The sequence below is a fragment of the Dermochelys coriacea genome, chromosome 2, assembly GCF_009764565.3.
Source record: "Dermochelys coriacea isolate rDerCor1 chromosome 2, rDerCor1.pri.v4, whole genome shotgun sequence".
NCBI lineage: Eukaryota > Metazoa > Chordata > Testudines > Dermochelyidae > Dermochelys > Dermochelys coriacea.
Window position 1 is genome coordinate 260,215,379 of NC_050069.1, and position 22,936 is coordinate 260,238,314.

Below are 22,936 nucleotides of genomic sequence, written 5' to 3' on the forward strand. Positions count from 1 at the left end.
TTCAAAGTCACCAACAGCAGTCAGGCTCCTAATTTCCACCAAAAGTCCCACTATGAGCCTTTGGAAATCTCTCCCCCACAATGAATATAAAAAGCTGGAAACATTGCCTATTTTGATATTGAAAATAAAAACTTCATAGAGCATAGATTGAATAATACACTTCACAGCAATTTTTCAATGTGACTAAACTCAGATTTTGCATAGGACCTGGGATTGTTTTACATAAGGATGGTGAGAGAATGCAAAGTATCTCCCTGATTCAACAGTCTGATTTTAATATTTGTTTCTATTGTCTCATGATGTGGATTTGTCATTAAACTACTGAACTATCATTTCTGATGACGCTTCCCACCCTTATAAAACATGCTTCCCCTCCCCCATCCTTCAGGTGTGTATTTAACACAATAGACTAGCTGCCCCAAAGGCTGCTCAAATATGCTGAAGAAGTAAACAGGGAAAATGAGAAATATTCCCTCAGGAAGCTGTCTTCAAAAAGGAGAACCAAAATAAATAAAAAGTTTAGCTCTAGGTGCTTCTAAACACAAGCATCTGTAGCTATCTGAAACTATTTCAATGCAAAATTACTGTTATGTACTTTTAAAGTATATTAATTCCTTTTATGTAATGTATTTCATATTGAAGGGCCTCAACATATTTTTATACTGTCACACATGACCTCCCCACTTAAAAGTAGCCAACCCTTGGGGTAGAATGCAATAATTGTGAAACAGAGCACATTGCCATAGGGCATTTTAGTGAAGAATACCACAACTAAAGGAAACTGCAGGAGGAATTTAAGTAGTTGGAATTCAATTATTCAAACAGGTAGTAGGCTTGGACATCCAGCAGTTGTTAACTCTACCCTTGTGAAAATTATCACGAGCTCTTTAGCGACCAGAAGCAGGCAAGGGCCTCATCTCGGATGAAAGACAGCACAAAGCTCACCCGTACCACTGAGATGCACTGGAAAGACTGCCAGCTACAGAATAACTAAAGTCATTTACTTTAGCATTTGGTTTTCCCCTTACAGACTCCCATTGTCAACTTTGAAAATGAATGCAAAGGAGCATGAAACCTTTTCACTATGTGCAAACCTCTACTCTGGACAAGGGATTTTGATGATATCAATTGTTGAGGAGATGATATACTCTTTCAAATGATTTTAAATTAACTGGCTTAGAATAACCTGAAGAGAGATACATTTTATTTTCACTAAGGAACCACAGAACTCACAATTTAAGGAGCGTTCAGTTAACACAGATTTTTCACATAGTGGATTGATACTGATTCTCTACTACTTTTGTGGATGCCATGCATCCTTTCTTGAATATTCTTCATTTTCTCCCCTGCTATTTTGGCCTCCCTCTGTAAATAATTTAAAAGCTTTACAAAAAGTGAATATTTTTCCCCTTCAGAAGTCCAAATGAGCGTCTACCTTGATAGAACACTAAGAAAATTCCCAAGTATAACTTCGGGAGTGACTACAAAAGTCAGGGATTTGGCACTGAAGTCTATAATAGTTTCCAAATCTATACAATCCTACAATTTCATCCTGACTTTGTATCATGAGTGTATGCATAACCATATATCCATATAAGGTCTTTTTAAAGTCAACCAAGAAAAATGGTTTCCAGATTCAGACCACTAATGAACTATGGTTTACAACATCAAGTGTCTGGCAACTGAATATTTACTAGGATTAAAATAAAAGATTTATGTTTGTAATGAAAAATATAGTATAACCAAAATTGAAAGTACTACAACATTACTGGAAATTGCTCCTGGTAATTGCTTAACCATCTTCCTATAAAGTGAGATGCTTTATAATACCTCAGATTTACAGAACATGAAGGATGATCTCATTTCTGAGCCAATTTGAAACAAACAGTCACTGCTCCTGTCCTAATGCTACATCCTACTTGAACAATAAACACACTCCAGAACAGAAATTTTTAAAACTCTTCAAGATTCTGCTTCAAAACGACTGACTCACCAGCAATAGCCATACCCCACCCACCTTCCTGTAATGGAGAGTGTATACTTAATGTGCTGACTAGAGTAGAGGTGATGACAAACTTATTTATTGAACCCTATGACATTGGGAACAATCTTTTCTGGCACAGAACACAGTTCTTACTGGCACCAAAGATTTATTAATGTAATATTCACAATCTCTTCTAGCAGAATTATACACCCACCTAGCATAAAGAGGCCCTGAAATTCCATTTTCCACAGCTATGATTTCTAGACTCAAATGCAGCAAAATTTACATTTCAGAACGTTAAAGTCAGTTTTTTTCAGGACAGTAAGTTCTACATAGTTAAATACTGAACCCTGCTGGAATATTTAGCTACTGAAGTGACAGGACTGAGTGATCATTCAGTTAGTGTCTTGTTTCCCTAGAGATAGGGCTTTCTCTTGCAACAAGAAGTATTCATTACTTTATCAATGTTCATTCTATCCCCCTTGTCCCCCACCACAACCAAAAAGAACAGAAAAATAATTGTAGGAACTGGGCGATGGAACAGCTCCCAAAGGAGGCAGTATATCTGTCATCTCTGTAGAGAGAGAGAGAGATTACACAACAGGTTTATCTGGAATGACAGGCTAACTTTGAAAATTTTCCTGCAACAAAGCATAGTGATGGAGATGACTGAAAAGGCTCCTTTCAAGGTCCATCTGTTAGAAAACCAAACCCAAAATCCTAATAAGGAAATGGTCTACGGGGCATCTTTTTTCTATGAAGAGAGGTCTATATTGAATCAAGAAAATGATCCAATTACCAGAACATTCATGGGTGGCTTGTAAGACTAGTTAATATATTAAGAAAATTACTGTCTCTATTGTGTTCACTAACATTCATATGATCAAGTAGCAAAGACCACTTGAGAGTATATTTACCTTAAATGAACTGTGTACTAATGTTTCATCTAAATCAATGACCACACATTTCTTCCCATAGTCCAATACTGTCAGTTCTGGCAGGAGGTATTTAGCTGGTGGCTAAAGAAAAAAACAGCACAATGAAAAATGTAAATTTCTGTGCATTAACCAGAGGTTCACATTCCCTAGCATTACTCACTAGCAGTTAGCAACAGGAAGACACATATGTAGAAGTCATAAGATTGAATAGGTTTTTTCCTGCCAGTTTACAATACACAGCTGGAAATGAAAGCTCTCATGCAATACACAAACTACTTTCTGTATTTTTATTTCTTGAATGAATAATCAAATGCTTTGGAGATGAATTTAAGTAATACAGATGAACGTAGCAAAACAATTTTGATAGCTAAAGTCAGTGGCGGAAATGGGACACAATTAGTAGCACTGACCTTCTTTACTGGCCTGCTTTCTCATGTCTCAGAATATGGGCTAGACAGCTGCAGTCTCATTTTGTTCTCCATTTCAGAGTCCAAAGCAGCAACTGGAAGCATAAATTTCTGGCCACAGCATGCAAGGGTGACTGTGAAACTTACATAAATCAATGCTTCCATTTGCCACAATGCATACTGAGATGAAGTCCCAATTCTGAAGTCAAATGAGATTACAGTGATGGTCATTTCCAGAACGGGGCTCTGAACTACTTCTATTCAAGTGTTGAATTAATGCTTTTGCATGGATTACATGTTCAGAATCACGAGAATAAAAATGCTGTAAATGAAAGTTCCATCAAACTTAGCTCTGTTATAACCAGTACCCATTACTAAGGTGGGACTCAAAATATAATGGGGAGCTCCACAAACTTCCTCCTGCAGCAGTCTATAAATGGTGCAATATCTTGGGGAACACAGACTTCAGCTGGGGCAGGAGAAAGTAGAGTGGGCAAGTTTTTGGGCCCACTGCCTGACCTAGCATCCTGAGTTGCAACATTCATTGTATTCTTCTTTGACATTGGTACCAGGCGTCCTTTACCACAGCAGCACTATGAAGGAACTGGAAGGGGAGGATGCATCTTTTGGATGCTTAAAAGAAGCTGAGATACTGCTACGCTACCACACTTCTTAGGGCGTCTTTAATGTTTACAGAAATGGGTTAGTTCCGAAAGGGAGGGAAAACTGGAGTTGGGTATAAAGTGAGGAGATGTTCAATATGGATAGGAAATTAAATATTTTAATGGGTTAAAGCCCATGGGTAGAGGGTTAAAAACATTACTGAAATCACAATAGGAGAGGGCGAAGCCTCCATATTGCACACTAGAGTAGGATGGCTATCTGAATGAGATACATCTGTGTGCACTATAATAAAAAGGGTAGAGTATTCTCTATCAATCATTGTTTTATTTCTGGTGTTTGCCAGGGAGTGGCAAAATATTTTCCATAATTTTTAAAATAATATTGTTTATAACCACCAATTAGAAATATGAAAACAAATTCTATTTTCTTACCACATTTTATTTCTATCAAAGCATTTCTCATGTATGTAGGAAAAAGGTTCTCAAGCTCCCAAAGAGCCCATATCAACTTTACCAATGGACAAATGAAAAATAAATTCCCAAGCTAGGCTATTCTATTTTAAGTCATGAAGTCAAACACTTAAGTGCAACCTCTATAAGAAGCCCAAATTTGTTAAATTTGTGTAAATTCTCCCCAGTAAATTTTAGTTTTAATTCATTAACTGTTCTTAAAAGAAATACTGTTAAGATTTAAATAATATCACAATCTTCAGCTACTTTACATATCCTGGATAGGATTTTCAGAAGTGCTCAGTGTTGAGCTAACTCAGATTCTACGGAAGTCAGTGACAGTTTCTTGATATATCAAAATTGAAAACCACTTAATCATCTACTGATCTCTCATTTTCTTTTTAATTCTATTTGATCCTTAGATTAGTGCTGAGTGAAACCAAGAAAGCATTGTATTGCAGTTGATAAGGCCTGTACAGCGTGTGGGCTGTCAGTCTAGATGTTATACACAGGATTTGACAACAGTCAAACACAATGAGGTCAGTTAAGGGTATAGTAAAAAGTTGCTTTACTGCTGTGGATATATTTATTATTATTTGTATTATGGAAACACCTAGAGGCTAAGCCAGGGCCCAAGGTTATTAGGCACTGTATAAACCCAGAATGACAGTCCTTACTCCAAACAGCTTACAATCTAAATAGACAAGACAGAGAGGGAAAAAGTACTATCCCCATTTTACAAATGAGAAACTGAGGCAAAGAGATTCAGTATCTTAGCTACAAGACCATCCTGCCTCTCAAGGTAGAACGTTTTTTCATGTTAAGGAATGTTAGTATATTTTTTTAATTTAACAGTAGCACAACATGTATAAGCAGTTCAAAGGACATCATCATAGGACTGGAAGGGATCTCGAGAGGTCGTCTAGTCCAGTCCCCTGTACTCATGGCAGGACTAAGTATTATCTAGACCATCCCTGACAGGAGTTTATCCAACCTGCTCTTAAAAATCCCCAATGATGGAAATTCCACAACCTCCCTAGGCAATTTATTCCAGTGCTTAACCACCCTGACAGTTAGGAAGTTTTTCCTGATGCCCAACCAAAACCTCCCTTGCTGCAATTTGAGCCCATTGCTTCTTGTCCTATCCTCAGTGGTTAAAAACACTTTTTCTCCTTCCTCCTTGTAACAACCTTGGTTACAAGGTTACATGGTAACATTAACTACATAGCAATTTCTTCTCCTATATGAAGTGTGTTTTTACTAACAGTGTAAAGGATCCAAAACACCATTAAGATATAAATGACATGATACCTCCCTCAAGTGTTCCATTATACATGAAACAGGATCTAATTTCTTACCTTTTTTTTTTTTAAAAGATAGATAGTGCTATTTATCTATAGGGTACCACCAGGAAAAAAGTCATGAAAAGAATGCACTATGTCCAGTTTTTTCAAAATTAAATATCCGAGGAAAAAAATATGCTAATAGCATTCCCCGACCCTTAGTAATGAGTAGTAGTACTGAATGAATATATTATTCAGGTGGAATTTGGAACAGCTGAGGTAACTACTGCACACTAAAAACAAACCAGGGATTGTTGCAAAGATTGACATTGCTATGTATGGTGCATTAATGGCAAGATAAAAAAAAATCCAGGACAAAACTGGCTGTACAATATGCATTATTACATAGAACCCATAACTGCTCCCTGGCAGCTGATCAAACCAAAACCAGGAAGGGAATGAACATCTCTGAAAATATTACAAGACTCAAGGGCCTTAGACTGAAAGAGGCTAACTGCCTTTGACTCTGGGCCAAGTAGTATTGTATTCCCTTCTCTCTCCATTTGAAGCTTTGCTTTCACTAAGCAGCAGTGATGAGGGGAACAAGTGTATCTCCATCCTTCTCGCTCCATTCAGTTTATTCACATATCTGGTTAACATTCAGAAATCTCCTGTTACCTAGAGTTTTGCCTTAACTGAAGAAACGCTACACACAAATCTGAGACTAAGCTTTCCCAAAGCTTGCCTTTATCTAGGGTTTTTCTTGCAGGATCCCCTCTGTCTCAGCCCCAAGTTTCCTCTTCAGAGAGACATGCTGACCTTTCTTGTTCCCTGGTTGGTGTTAATTGGAACCAACTTGCTAGTATGATGTAGCAGTAGATATACTATATCTTCATACAGCATCTGAGTGCATGATGAAAGTGTTGCATTCTCAGACAGGGTCCTAGGACTTGCCATTCAAGTCCCTGCCACAAGGCATAATTCATCTGATCCTGCCTGAAAAGTAGAATGCCTGAAGGGACCCCATGCTAAACACCAATTTTCTCTATAGTTTGAATGTCCGAAGATCAGAGAAAACAAGCAACTGATTTTTGGTTCCTAGTTCATTAGTTCTTCACATGCAATGCCATTTCTGTGCCGACATCTAGCATGTGAAGGCTTTTCTCTCCTGCAGGTCTAAGGGGGCGTGGAAAATATGAATTATGAAGGAAAAGGTTTCACAATTTATGTGGAAACTAAATATCTTGAGTAGGAATTTAGTGTTAGGGTGACACGTAGATGGTTTAAGGAACGCAAGGGATGTGTGTATCTGACAGTAACTCATTTATGCTGACATCCAAGCCTTCTACCCAATTGTAGCTAAGCTTGTAACAAGGAATAGGGAACGTTAATTTCTGTAGTATCAATTTTTAAATCCATTCCAATAGATCACAGAATCATAGAATATCAGGGTTGGAAGGGACCTCAGGACGTCATCTAGTCCAACCCCCCTGCTCAAAGCAGAACCAATCCCCAACTAAATCATCCCAGCCAGGGCTTTGTCAAGCCTGACCTTAAAAACTTCTAAGGAAGGCGATTCCACCACCTCCCTAGGTAACGCATTCCAGTGTTTCACCACCCTCCGAGTGAAAATGTTTTTCCTAATATCCAACCTAAACCTCCCCCACTGCAACTTGAGACCGTTACTCCTCATTTTGTCATCTCCTACCACTGAGAACAGTCTAGAGCCATCCTCTTTGGAACCCCCTTTCAGATAGTTGATCTAAATGAAGACACTGAAGAAATTGCCTAGAAAAGTCATAATTAGTAGATATTTCATCACAGTTAGTTAATGAAGGTAAAATATTTATGGTGATTAAAATGAGATCTCAAACTCATTACCAGTTTTCTTTTTTTAAAAAAATCAAGCTTTTTAGTAATTAAAAAAGGTATAACAAACAGTGGTCACCATTAATAAATCAACAGTGATTCACACTTACTACACAGCAATATCTGAAATACTACAGTATTTCCCTAGAACAAAGTAGAAAAATAACTGTGGTTCTCAGATATTACTGTGTGGACATTATGGATCAAATGTTGACTTTTTAAATACAAGCACCAGTAAGTACTTGCTGAGCCTTTTGTTCAATCAAGATGAAAAAACTTTATGCATATTACAATAGACATTGTGTCTTTAGAAGTTATTAAACTAATCACCATTCAAGGCTTATGCATTCATCTCAGGTTTCCATGCTGTTAATTAGCATAAGAGCCTTCAAAAAGCAATGATCGACGAAAAGCGTCTCAAGTGAGTTGAAGAAATACTACATTCTCTGACAGAGTAAGCAGAAATTCTGGTTTTCTGTTTGAAGTCTCAACAAATGGCAAGCAACCATTTTTTTAGGAATTCACTATATAAAGCAACAAATAAGCCTCCACAAAATGACATGGTTAAAAGTGAAATTCAATGGAATTCACATCTTGTTAATGCTAAGTGTTGTAAGAAAGACACTAGAAGTAATTCTTTCACTCTATTCTGCACTGATAAGGCCTCAGTGGGAGTAGTGTGTTCAGTTCTGGGCTTCACATTTCAGGAAAGATGTGGACAAATTGGAGACAATCCAGAGAACAAAAATGATTAAAGCTGAAGAAAACATGACCTAGGAGGAAAGACTGAAAAAATTGGGTTTGTTTAGTCTGGAAAAGAGAAGACTGAGGGGGGACATGATAAGAAAGATCTTGGAGTCATTGTGGATAGTTCTCTGAAAACATCCACTTAATGTGCAGCGGCAGTCAAAAAAACTAACAATGTTGGGAATCATTAGGAAAGGGATAGATAAGACAGAAAATATCATAATACCTCTATATCAGAGGTTCTCAAACTGTGGGACGGGACCCCAAAGTGGGTCATGAGCCCATTGTAATGGGGTCACCAGGGCTGGCATTAGACTTGCTGGGGCCCAGGGCCAAAGACCGAGCCCCACTGCCTGGGACCAAAACCCAAGGGCTTCAGCCCTGGGTGATGGGACTTGGTTTTGGCTTTAGCCCCCCTGCCCGGGGCAGTGGGACTCAGGAGAGCTCAGACTTCCGTCCCCTCTCCTGGAATTGCGTAGTCATTTTTGTTGTCAGAAGGGAGTCACGGTGCAATGAAGTTTGAGAACCCCTGCTCTATGTAAATCCATGGTACACCCACATCTTGTGCAGATATTGGAATTGGAAAAGGTACAGAGAAGAGGAACAAAATTATTAGGGGTACGAAACAGCTTCTGTATGAGGAGAGATTAAAAAGAGACTTTTCAGTTTGTAAAAAGACGACTAAAGGCGGGATATGATAGAGGTCTAAAAAATCATGACTGGTGTACACCGGAGAAAGTAAATAAGGAAGTGTTATTTACCCCTTCACATAAACATGAGCCAGGGGTCACCCAATGAAATTAATATGCAACATATTTTAAACAAACAAAAGCAAGTACTTCTTCACACAGTGCACAGTCAGTCTGTGGAACTCTTTGTCTGAGGATGTTATGAAGGCCAAAAGTATAACAGGGTTAAAAAAAAGAACTAGATCATGGAGGATAAATCCACGAATGGCCATTACAAAGTATGGGCAGGGAGGCAACACCATGCTCTGAATGTCCCTAGCCTTTGTTTGCAAGAAGTTGGGAATGGATGACAGGGTATGGATCACTTGATGATTCTCTGCTCTGTTCATTGCCTCTGAAGCATCTGGCATTGGCCATTGTCAGAAGACAGGATTCTGGGCTAGATGGACTATTGGTCTGACCCACTATGGCCATTCTTATAATAGTTTTTAAGTATGTGGAAGGTTGTTACAAGGAGGGCGAAAAACTGTTCTTGTTAATATCCGAGGACAGGAAAAGAAGCAATGGGTCTTAAACTGCAGCAAGGAAGGTTTAGGTTGGACATTAAAAAAATCTTCCTAATTGTCAGGGTAGTTAAGCACTGGAATGAATTGCCTAGGGAGATTGTGGAATCTCCATCTGTCATAAAAATAAAGGGAAGGATAACCACCTTTCTGTATACAGTGCTATAAAATCCCTCCTGGCCAGAGGCAAAACCCTTTCACCTGTAAAGGGTTAAGAAGCTAAGATAACCTCACTGGCACCTGACCAAAATGATCAATGAGGAGACAAGATACTTTCAAATCGGGACGGGGGAAAACAAAGGGTTCGTCTGCCTGTGTGATGCTTTTACCAGGAACAGATAAGGAATGCAGTCTCAGAACTTCTGTTAGTAAGAAATCTAGCTAGAAATGTGTTAGATTTCCTTTTGTTTAATGGCTGGTAAAATAAGCTGTCCTGGATGGAATGTATATTCCTGTTTTTGTGTCTTTTTATAACTTAAGGTTTTGCCTAGAGGGATGCTCTATGTTTTGAATCTGATTACCCTGTAAGGTATTTACCATCCTGATTTTTCAGAGGTGATTCTTTTACCTTTTTTTAATTAAAATTCTTCTTTTAAGAACCTGATTGATTTTTCATTGTTCTTAAGATCAAAGGGTTTGGGTCTGTGTTCACCTTTACAAATTGGTGAGGATTTTTATCAAGCCTTCCCCTGAAAAGGGGGTGTACGGCTTGGGGGGATATTTTGGGGGAAGATGTCTCCAAGTGGGCTCTTTCCCTGTTCTTTGTTTAACACGCTTGGTGGTGGCAGCATACGGTTCAAGGACAGGCAAAGTTTGTACCTTGGGGAATTTTTTAACCTACGCTGGTAAAAATAAGCTTAGGGGTCTTTCATGCAAGTTCCCACATCTGTACCATCATTGGAGGTTTTTAAGAACAGGTCAGACAAACACCTGTCAGCAATGGTCTAGTTATTGCGTAGTCTTGTCTTGAGTGGAACGGACTGGACTGGAGGTCCCTTCCAGTTCTACATTTCTATCTACACTTCTATCTGATCTATGGTAAAGTGTTTCTTTCCTGTTCATTCTCCCTGCAGTTTACTGCTTGAGCATGCACCTCAGCAGTATGGTGAGTACTCTTCTTAGTGCAGTTACACACCATGTGTGAACACGGGATACAAACAATAAATGAGATTTTAAAAGACTTCAAAATCGTATTTAGCTCACTGCCAATGAAACCAATTTCAGTTGAAAAGTATGCAGTCAGTTCAAACAAACTTGTAAACAAACCAAAATGGTTTCCGCCCCCCCCCCCCCCGAAGTTACAAAGCATTAAATTGGCCAAAAAGTAAAGAAAAAAATGAGTAAAGACAGGAAGTGAAAATCAGATGCTCTGTGCACAAGATTTCACTTACATGGGGATTGGGAATATGATTTTCTGTGTCACTTACTGTCTAAAGAATACTGGGATTCTGAGTGAATGGAAGAAATGGATACAGCAATTTTAAGTCTTAAACAACTACATAACCAGTGCTGTATATTCACCTATGCTTTCACGCAAAGGAGACTACAGCCAACTGCTGAAATCACTATGATTCTGGTTTATTACTTAGAAAGAAAGATGCTAGAAGAATCAAGTTGAAAGAAATCCAAGAAAGCAAGGATATTCTGAATTACAGTTAAAACAACATCTTTAATTTACCGACTCCATTTCACCTGGAAATTTTACACATCTTAAACTGGTTTTCTGGGGGGGACAGGGAGGAAGCAAGCTCTTTTTTGTTTATTCAAAGCACCATCAAAAATTACTAAAATCTGGTTACAATATTAGGAAAAAAAATGAATTACTTTCTTGCTGCTCAACACACAACTCCCCCACAAATTAAAACGTAACATTCTACATTATACAGAAAGCAGAAATGCTTTCTCAGTAACACTTTTTTTTATTTTAATTTTTTTAAAAGCAGCAGTAAGGCTCTTCTGCAGGTGCTGATGAAAACTTGAAATCTGACAGGAATGTGATCTCTGGCAGACAGACAAGCCTTTCCGGGGTCAGGAGAAAAATCTGTAAATTTGCCATGTTCTGCGTGTTGAAATAAAACATACTTCATAGAGGTCAATTGTTTTTGACACAATAAAGCTAATTATCTGTCGATGTTTCACTGGTATTACGCACACATGCGAAAAGCGATTGGAAATTTTCACAGAACAGATGATCTCTCTAGATTTGTACATATGTGCTCAATAAAACTGAATGGATTTTCAATTTTAACATAGAGAGACTTGTGCAATCTAGCGAGGCTGTTTTCAGAAATCTAGGAAATTTAAAAAATATTAAAAATCTAATATCCTAAATGATTAAATATGCAAAGTAAAGTGTATAAAAGTCAAAAAAACAAAATTAAGGTTGCTTAAGTAACTTTGGTACATATTAGGGTGAAACCTTTAGGCACATAATCACATGGTATTTCACCCAAAAGATATCTTCCTCATTCAGGCCCCAATTTGGCAAGCATTTAATTTAAGCATGTGCTTAAGACTCACTGACTTCAATGGGTCTTAATCAGATGCTTACATGCTTTACAGGCTGAACCTCGGGATCTCAGTGCTCAGGATGGATGGTGAATTAAGAGTGGAAAAGGGGGCATAAAAAACCTTAGCCCTGACCCTTTATATATAGGTATTATGATTCAGTCTTTATTTACATGACCATATACAGATATCTTCACAATATCCCAGTGAGATGGGAAAGTAAGTTCAGTAATGTTTGTTAACTCTGATACTGTACTATAACAGGGAATCTCATAGAAAAGCCTATTAATAAAGAAAAAGTTCTTCCTTCAGAGCAGTGGTTAGGTGCTGGTGCAGTGCAAGAAGCATGCCACACACCTAAACAATGAGAATATTGAACAGTTGCCTCATTTACTGAGCACCATCCACATTGAGCATCAAATTCACCATTTAATTCTGCTATTTCTTTAACATTTGGAGAATTTGAAATTTCTGAGTAATATTTTTATAGACTTACAAGGATATTCTTCTTAACAGGTAAATACAAACAGTGGTAGAATACTCACAGTGCACAGTTTAACAAGTCTCAAATACCATACTTCTCTGGAAGGATGTCTAATTTCTTATAAAAAGGGTTTGCTGTTTCTGTTAAGATGTTTATATTTGGAATGAGTGTACTGAATGAGTTCATAGCCATAGTTAACAGCCAAGCTTTATTGCATTCCTCTGTCATTTGCAGTGCTGTGGTTATATTTTACTAATAGTAAAATCTCATATTAAACCGTTAATGCTTTATTCCATTTAAAGCTGGGTGCCAGGTTTGATATGGTAAGACAGCCTACAGCACTGGTTTCTAGCTCTAGTGGTTGTCAGTGCTGCTAAAATGATGAGAACTGAAGTTGGAAGGGATGGGAAAGCAGGATAGTAATCTAGTAGTGAATGTTGCACACCACTAAAAGTTGATATTTTCAGGTTTCTAGTGATATACACCTTCTGCTTCTAGCCCTGATGATCTGAGAGATATCAAGTTTTAAAACAGTCATTGGTCCTTCAGGGCAATGCTTTTTTGGCACTGGTCCAAGACTACAAAACAGGAAGCAATGGTCCTGGAACAAGTATAATTTCCAAAACTTTTTCAGCTCCAAGAAAAGAAGGTGATTGAGAAAAGAGATCTGTGTGGTTGAAATACTAATCTCGACACTATTAAGCTGCAGCATTAATGGGGTCCAAAAAGACATTGGTTTCAATGTTGGGCCTTAAGGAGCTGGAGTATAAAAGAAAAATAGGGGAATCGTCAGGGAAATATTCCGATCTTCAGAGATTTCGGACACCTGCAGAAGGGGGAACATATCAGTGCCCCCACAGACTTGCACGGATATTGCTTTAAGAACTTTGCTGTGGCAAATCTCAATAAGGTACTGTAAATGGTGAAGGAGTATTGGCACATACGGTGCTGAAAAATATATCTGCAATTTAAAAAACATTAAAAAACCCCCAAATCCATATTAAAAGCAGTCTAAGCATTATCAGTTCTTTGGCAAAAAAGCTTAAGTCCAAACAACTTTTAAAACCTCTAGGTCAAAGAGTGTGAAATGTTTTTATTTGGTTTTGAATAACTCCAACCTGACAACTTGTATTCCAAGTTTGAACCAGGTGACATAGACCTACTAGAAAACTATGATTCATAACAAAACCACCACCTTAAACAACTACAGTAGCATGACTGGGGTTGCTGTTACACTCTTGAGTAGATTGCACCAAGAAAACTAAAGCCTCATTTTACAGGTTCTAATCTCCAACAGGCCAGCTTAAATAATTGGGTCAGGTGGAAATAGAAGTAATAAAGTTCATAGAATCATAGGGTTAGAAGGGACCACGAGGGTCATGTAGTTTAACCCCCTTCCAAGATGCAGGATTTGTTGAGTCATATCCCTGCCCATTCAGTACCAGTGAGTTGTCTTTTGCCCATATAACTGTTAAATAACTTCGACATATTGGCTTTTGAGTACCTCTTTATACATTTTCAAAAGTGACAAAAATCAGCGTTAAGTTACATGATAGATAAATGACAGCTTTACAAAGCTGGACTGTCCTTTTGTTCCTATTAGTTAGTTTTATCTGTATACCTTATATGCACATTTAAGGTAATTTATCTCACAACTTTATACAAAACGTTACAGATTAGAAAACAAAAGTCTTATAACATGCAACACAGAGCAGATCCAGGCAACTCCAACATAATATAAAATGAACCAAAGCAAAAACTATGAAAATTATTAAAATAAAAGGGATAAAAATACATACACTTGGTATGGGAATGACCTGCATCTGGTCACCCTGGGGGAAAAGAAAAAAAAAAATCATTGTAAGGGCTTTTGAAAAGGTGGAACAGAAAGATTTGAGACATTAAATTTGGCAATCAAACATTTTAACAGAAAAGCTCCAAGTATTCAAGAACTCAACAAAAAATAATCGAACAGGTCCTTGCATTTTAGCTGCTAAAACGATTGGTTAGTATAACAAAGTATTAGTGATTTTTTTTAGACCAGAAACTGATAAATCCCATGCTTTAATTAATAAGAGGAAGTAGGAAAATGTATCCATGTTCACTTTATTATTGAAGAAGGGAAATCTTGAAGTCCACAGATCAGTTAAAATGAGTACGCCAGTCTGACTGATTCTGCCCAGAAGCTTCAGACTTGTCAGTCACTGGCAGCAGTGGAATGCCCTGCCTCCTGAATTTCCCTCCAGTTGAGGTGACTTTCAGAGCCAAGTTCATTCAAAACTACTTTCCTAAATTACAGATTGTGTTAAACATAGTTTAAGGAAAAAGAATTTCCAGAGCATGGTAAATTTCACCTAACAAACCTACAACTTGAGTGTCAATTTCCATCTCTATTCTAGATGAGCCATCTGTCTCCAGGATGATCCTGATGTGTGGACCTGATTGCTTGAAGAAAGGAAATTTTCAGGTAGCAATAAATAAATTTTCCTATTCTTCTTTGTCCTAAAGTCCACAGATTGGTTACAATGAGATTTTCATAGCAATGTGTATCCAGGGTGAGAAGCAGGATCGTCTTTTAAATACGGACATCCAAAATGAAGTAGATAATATAATAAATATTTCTTCTATCATCCCTCGGGCATTAAGGCATGGAAAATACTTCTGCTAAAAGAAGGAAATGGCATAATGACCAATATGCAGAATTTGGTGAAGTAGGCCTTCTAGCAGATCTCAATTATAGGAGACATGACTACTTTCCCCTGAGAATGTCAGTGCTCCTAAGGATTGGACTACGATGCCTAACCGAAGGAGGAATATTTCTTGAATGCCATGACAGTTCTGAGGACTACCTGTTTTAATTAAAAGTACAATACTAGATCTCAGAGAAAGCTCTCAATTTCAAATAACTCATCTGATTGAATATGTAAGCCTTGGGAGGCCTACCCCAGTTGATAGGAAGTATACCACTACTTACTGCCAGGGTTCAATCTGGGTAGTGTGGTAAGGAGCAGAATGAGGTTTCAAGGTTGTCCTCTAGGACTGTACAGGGTTGGAATAAGGTTGATGCCCCAAAGACGCATTTAATGTTGGAAGCTATGTACAAAACTTCCTTGCCTTTAACATGCTGAGAACATTATACTACACACACTTGACCTTTTCGCTTATAAATCACAATAAAGTCATACTAGGGGAACTCAAGGCTGTGTTTCACTGTAGAATAAGTTATATTTCTTGACTTCTGTTTTGAGAGCAGTAATCACTTCATCCAGTTATTCATTTTAAATCTGTCTGTGCCAAGATAGAGGATTGATCCTACAATAGCAGATCCTCTCTGAGACAGAGACATCCCAAAAGGCAAATGCTAGGTTAATCAATTCTGAGAGCCATAGCTTCTTCAGCCAGAAGTACAAAAACAGAATCATAACCACACTCTAGCTCAGTGCTTCTCAAACTTTTGTACTGGTGACTCCTGTCACATAGCAAGCCTCTGAGTGCGACCCCCCCCTTATAAATTAAAAACACATTTTAATATATTTAACACCATTGTAACTGCTGGAGGGAAAGCTGGGTTTGGGGTGTAGGCTGACAGCTCGCGACGCCCCATGTAATAACCTCGTGGCCCCCTAAGGGGTCCCAACCCTCAGTTTGAGAACCCCTACTCTAGCTCCTATCTTTTGTATAATCCTGGGAAGCAGTGAAAAGCATGGAAAGACCTATAGCATGAACCCTACACAGCTTTCCACGAAGACCTCACTGGGTCCAGAGTGCAGGGGACTTTATTTACTGGTTCCAGATGCAAAGAGGTCAATCACCAGCCCAACAAATTGATTCGTGCTGATTAAGATATTTCTGGGTGCAACCACAACTTTGATAAACTGACTTCTGCCATGTAAATCTTGGGGTTCCATCTCCTTGGTGAGCAGTGCACATAGAGATGAGAAACGTTGTTTCACCCAGCATAGGAGAATTTCTCTTGGGGCTGATCCTGTTCTTCATAGTTATTCTGAAAACTCTATCAGACATGTTGACTGTCACAAGAACAGGTCTTTTCCACTTAATGCATCCGATGAAGTGAGCTGTAGCTCACGAAGGCTTACGCTCAAATAAATTTGTTAGTCTCTAAGGTGCCACAAGTACTCCTTTTCTTTTTGCGGATACAGACTAACACAGCTGCTACTCTGAAAAAAGAACAGGTCTGTTATCCATTGAATAAACAGTGCTCTGAGACCTCAATGAATCATTGTGTTCCACCTCATTTCCATTCCCTGATCTGAATTAGGAAAAAACCCTTAAAAAAAAAATCTGACTCGCTGCATTCACCACCTATAGAAGCAGAGAATGTACAACTGGAGCTACAACTCTGCCAATTGATGAGATTGGTGAGATGCAGAAGGTATACCAATCCAGTAATTTTGTGTATTATGTGAACTGTGCATCACTTAAGCATGCCTGTGTATTAGACCACAATTCCTAATAGGCTCCAATAAGAATTGAATTTTTGTTTATGACACCACTTGTTTTCCATTATGACCATCTTCATAGTCTGTTAATCTTCCTCTGACACGAGACATTGTATCTGACAGTATTCATCCTCAGCCCAGGGCTATGACTGACTCTCCTGGAATGATGTGTCTGTGTTTGTTCTGAATTCAAGATACACCAGAAAGCCCATGTATCACTGTGTGCGCGCTTTAGGTTATTCCTCAATGCTCTATACTATAGCCAGCTTCTGGAGGGAGGAGGTGAAGGCGAGGCCAGGCATGGCAACTTGCAATGGCAGCTGGGATCAAAAAAGCAACACTTTCTCAGTCTTTAAGGTGTGCCAGGAAATCCCTATCCTGTTACACCTTCATAAGGTTCAGGAGAACAGATATACAGCCACAGCTTGTCTAGGGCAACTGCAGACCTCTTAAGTGTAGTTTCACTATACCGAGTACTTTTTTGCCCGGATTTTTTTTTTTAAACGTATATGTTTTACCACTCGATTTTTTAGCTCTGACTCGGACAGCTGGCCTTCCTCCACTAAGGAAGAAGAATTCCCTTAGTGGGTGTATGTGCATGCATGCCTTGAGGAATCAGCACATATCTAACATTTTTATCTATAACCTGGAAGAAAACATCACATCATCACTAATAAAGTTTATAGATGACACAAAATTGGGGGAGTAAAATGGAGAAGTCGCCAATTCAGAACAATCTGGATTGCTTGGTAAACTGGGTGCAAGCAAACCATATGCATTTTAATATAATTAAGTGTAAATTTATACATCTAGAAACAGAGTGCAGGCCAGTTACAGGATGGGGTGATTCTAAAAAAAAAGATTTGGAGGTCATGGTGGATAAGTCAGCTGAACATGAGCTCCTAGTACAATGCTGTAGCTAGAAGGACTAATGTGATCCTTGTATGCATAAACAGGAAATCTCGAGTAGGAGTAGCGAAGTTATGTTATCTCTGTGTTTGGCACTGGTGCCACTGATGCAGGAATACAGTGTTCAGTTGGGGTGTCCACAATTCCAGAAGGATGTTGATAACTTGGAGAGAGTTCAGAGAAGAGCCACTGGAATGATTAAAAGGATTAGAAGACATTACTTATACTGATAGAGTCGAGGAGCTCAATCTATTTAGCTCAACAAAGAGAAGGCTAAGGGGTGACTTGATTATAGTCTAACTACCTCCCTGAGGAGCAAATATTTAATAATGGGCTCATCAAGCTATCAGAGAAAGGTAAACCATGTTCCAATGGCTGGAAGTTGAAGCCAAACAAATTCAGAATGCAAATAAGTCGAAAAATTTTAAATGAGAGTAAATTAACCACTGGAACAATTTACAAAGGGTTGTGGTGGATTCACCATCACTGAATTTTTAAACACTCTAAGGAATTATTTTGGAGAAGTTCTATGGTCTATGTTCTACCTGAAGTCAGACCAGATCATCACAATAGTCCCTTCTGGCCTTGGTATCTATGAAGCAGTGGCCTGATCTTTTCTGCACTGATCTGCCATGCTGCACTCTGTAAGGGTGAGCAGGGGAACCCAAAATGGATGATTAATTCCTATGATGCACTTCATGAAGGTATCCATGAGAATCAGACATTGAGGACTGCCCATGCTACTACACTCTGTGAAGGAGAGCAGGGGAAACAGCACTTATTATTCATTTATTTCCCGTTTGGGAATTTGCCCCTTTAATCCTGATTCAGAAGTGGGAGTGAAACTGTGCTCAGGGATTGCTCCGAAAATAATTCATATGGCTAGTGATCTCCCTGTCCTATAAAAGGTTGGGTTTGTTTTTCTCCCCTCCCTCGTATGGACCCTTTCTGGGTCTCTCAAGGAAGGTACTGGCTTGGGGCTCAAGGATGGGCTCACCAAAAGCTGTCCCCTCTCTATTGCATGGGATCTACATGGGCCAGATTGATCTGTGTTTCCCCTGGAAGTCTCAGCCTGTGAGATGAGAAGTTCTGGGGAAGGAAGGCTATTACATAGGTGGAAGCAGGGGGAGGGAGCTCTCTCCAGCCTTGGCAACATCTGTGCTGTGACAAGGGCCCTCCACCCATGACTCCTGGGGAAGTGGAGGTGGAGGAGGTGGCTGAATTCTGCAATCTGGGGCATGGCTGCTGGTGCAGGCTACAGGGACTTGGAAGCAATCTTTACTCCTGGGGAATTCTGTGCCACTGCGCAATGAAGAATTTTGCAGAGATTAATGTTATGTATGCAGAATTCCCCCCCCCCCAGGCTGCAGAGATGTTGACCGCCTCTAGGGGCTGCTGGATCCAACAGAGCCCCGTCTGCAAACAGAAGACAAGGCGAGTGGGAGGGAACTGGAGGGCTCCCAGCAGCTGCAGTTCCCAGCACTCCCTGAAGGAAAGACGTGGCAGTGTGCAGGAAATTCTGTGTAAGCCCGGGACCCAGCATCAGGCATCTCCCTCTGGATCCCTGGACTCTAGGAGGGTAGGCAATGTGAGTGTCTTGGCTGGGGGGCCTGTGGCTTGGCTCTGGGGGGAAAGGGGTGTGAGTTTCTGGGCTGGGGAAGCCCCATGGCTGGACTCAAAGAAAGGGGACAGAAAAACAGGAACTGGGTTGTCATAGGGGTTTCTTTAACTCTCTACTCCTGGGGAAATTTTTTGTTGTTGTCTCTGTATTGTTACAGACAAGTATTTTGAAATAAATTACCAAAATAATTGAAACTGGTGTGATGATATAGTGTTATTTTGACAAAATTTGCAGAATTTTAAAATTGTGTGCAGCATTTTTAATTTTTGACGCAGAACTCTCCCAGGAGTAAATCTCCATCTGGTATGCTGCCCTTCTGGCTTCACCTCCATTTATGAAGATTGGGGTGAGGGGCTGCTTGTCTCAGAGCCGGTTCTTCTCCAATTCTACACATCTCCTTTCCTGCCACGGGAGGGGGGCTAGGCAATATTGCCCTGTCTGGACTTCATCTTGCCAAGCACAGCTGGCCTCCCCTACCTTGCCTCGAAGAAGGGGTCAAGGCAAATGGGATATTTTTGTAGGTGACAAATTAGAGGAATTGTCACAATTGAAATGTCACTACAGGAGGTTTTGGAATTAATTGAGAAACTTAAGAGTAGCAAGTCACCAGGACCAGATGGCATTCACCCAAGAGTTCTGAAAGAACTCAAATATGAAATTGTGGAACTATTAACTATGGTTTGTAACCTGTCCTTTAAATCAGCTACTGTACCCAGTGACTGGAAGATAGCTAATGTAACGCCAATATTTAAGAAGGGCTCTAGAGGTGATCCTGGCAATTACGGACCATAAGTCTAACGTCAGTACTGGGCAAATTAGTTGAAACAATAGTAAAGAATAAAATTGTCAGACACATAGAAGAACAAATTGTTGTGCAAAAGTCAACATGGTTTCTGTAAACGGAGATCATGTCTTACTAATCTATTAGAGTTCTTTGAGAGGGTCAACAAACATGCGGACAAGGGGGATCCAGTGGACAGTGTACTTAGATTTCCAGAAAGCCCTTGACAAGGTCCCTCAGCAAAGGCTCTTAAGTAAATTAAGTTGTCATGGGATAAGAGGGAAGATCCTTTCATGGATTGAGAACTGGTTAAGAGACAGGGAACAACGGGTAGGAATAAATGGTAAATTTTCAGAATGGAGAGGGGTAACTAGTGGTGTTCCCCAAGGGTCAGTCCTATGACCAATCCTATTCAACTTATTCACAAATGACCTGGAGAAAGGGCTAAACATTGAGGTGGCAAAGTTTGCAGAGGATACTAAACTGCTCAAGATAGTTAAGACCAAAGCAGACTGCGAAGAACTTCAGAAAGATCTCACAAAATGGCAAATGAAATTTAATGTGGATAAATGTAAAGTAATGCACATTGGAAAAAATAACCCCACTTATACATACAATATGATGGGGGTAATTTAGCTACAACTAATCAGGAGAAAGATCTTGGAGTTATCGTGGATAGTTCTCTGAAGATATCCACGCAGTGTGCAGCGGCAGCCAAAAAAGCAAAGGAAATGTTAGGAATCATTTAAAAAGGGATAGAAAATAAGATGGAGAATATCTTATTGTCCTTATATAAATCCATGGGACGCCCATATCTTGAATACTGCATACAGATGTGGTCCCCTCATCTCAAAAAAGATATACTGACATTGGAAAAGGTTCAGAAAAGGGCAACTAAAATGATTAGGGGTTTGGAACGGGCCCATATGAGGAGAGATTAAAGAGGCTAGGACTTTTCAGCTTGGAAAAGAGGAGACTAAGGGGGGGATATGATAGAGGTATATAAAATCATGAGTGGTGCAGAAACTGTGAATAAGGAAAAGTTATTTACTTGTTCCCACAGTACAAGAACTAGGGGTCACCAAATTAAATTAATGGGCAGCAGGTTTAAAATAAATAAAAGGAAGTTCTTCTTCACAGTGCACAGTCAACCTGTGGAACTCCTTGCCTGAAGAAGTTGTGAAGGCTAGGACTATAACAGGGTTTAAAAGAGAACTGGATAGATTCATGGAGGTTAAGTCCATTAATGGCTATTAGCCAGGATGGGTAAGGAATGGTGTCCCTAGCCTTTGTTTGTCAGAGGGTGGAGATGGATGGCAGGAGAGAGATCACTTGATCATTCATTACCTGTTAGGTTCACTCCCTCTGAGGCACCTGGCCACTTTCGGTAGACAGGATACTGGGCTGGATGGACCTTTGGTCTGACCTAGTATGGCTGTTCTTATGTTACACTGCGAATGAAACTGCACTCTAGCCAGTCAGCTGAACTCCCCGATGACACAGCTGATAAGGGGGAGCATTCAAAAGACCCTTCCTTTTGTCTATACAGCTGGGAGGACTGGTTGAGTCCGTTTGCCATTGGGGATGAAGAAAAAATGGAGGGAACTTCAAGAGGAAGGGCATTCCCTTGCTGCCATACTGACAGGTCTGGTTCTGCACCTAAGGTGCAAGCAGGATGATGTATCCATTATAACAGAACCGTGGGCTGCAGCACAAAGGCATTAAGGGGCACTGTAGCTAAATGGAGAAATAAAAAAAAGCATGCATTATAATTTCAGCTGTGCTGCAAATTTACTATTTTTAAAGAATGGACTGCTCAGAACTCAACATATAAGGCACACGTTGCAAAGAGACTGTTCTGAGTAGAACTTTTAAAAATAGCTTCATACTTTTTAGAGAGTATCTGATTTTTAAAGTTTCTTTTTAAATGGAATAGTAATCACTGCTATAAAATTGTGGTTATGCAATATCCAGCTCTGCACTTCTTCCAACCCTATGAACCAGTACAGGGTCACTCAGGTAGCCAGACCGCAATGCTTGGTAAAATTCAAACACCACATTTGCTGTATGTTCTGAAAAATATTTTTCAGCGTAAACCAAAAATATTAAATAGCAACAATTATTTAACACAAGAATGTTAGAAGATCTGTCTTATTTCACTTAGTTTTGGAGACATGTATGTAGTTGCTTTCCATTTTGCTTAATAACAAGCTGTTAATGCTGAAACAGATTAAAAACTAATTCCTAAACCAATTAAAACTAAACCTATTTAGATCAATTTCAAGAACGTTCTTTAAATTGCTATAAAATCACTATGTGCTTTCCCCATGTCTACTTCCTTCTCTCAATTTGTTTTTCTTCTCTTTATAATCAGCATCCATATAGCAACAATCCTAAAAGACAGAAGGTGAAATACATAGACCATTTTATACTACAGCTCCTGATAGGGACTAACGCCATAATTGCTTAATGCCCTTCCTCTGTTTTTCAGGGAAATAGGTCACAAAAACTCTTGCCTGATGAAACATGACTTGAGAGCTGCAAATTCAAAGCATCTTCTGAAAAACTGCATTATCCCATACAATGTGACACTGAGTGTTCAATTATTTATCATTCCAAA

General features: G+C 39.2%; 1 protein-coding gene across 4 annotated transcripts in view; it reads right to left on the reverse strand.

The window, feature by feature from the left end:
• Window positions 1-22,936, reverse strand: part of CTDSPL (CTD small phosphatase like) — a 132,831-nt gene that overhangs the window by 21,642 nt on the left and 88,253 nt on the right. For 2 of the 4 annotated variants that reach the window (XM_038389735.2, XM_038389739.2), the window contains exons 3-4: window positions 14,345-14,377; window positions 2,902-3,003 (exon numbers count right to left, since the gene is read on the reverse strand). In XM_038389735.2, the coding sequence (XP_038245663.1) occupies window positions 2,902-3,003; window positions 14,345-14,377 (135 nt within the window). The remainder of the gene's footprint in view (window positions 1-2,901; window positions 3,004-14,344; window positions 14,378-22,936) is intronic. The other 2 variants (XM_038389737.2, XM_043509737.1) reach the window with 2 other exon arrangements.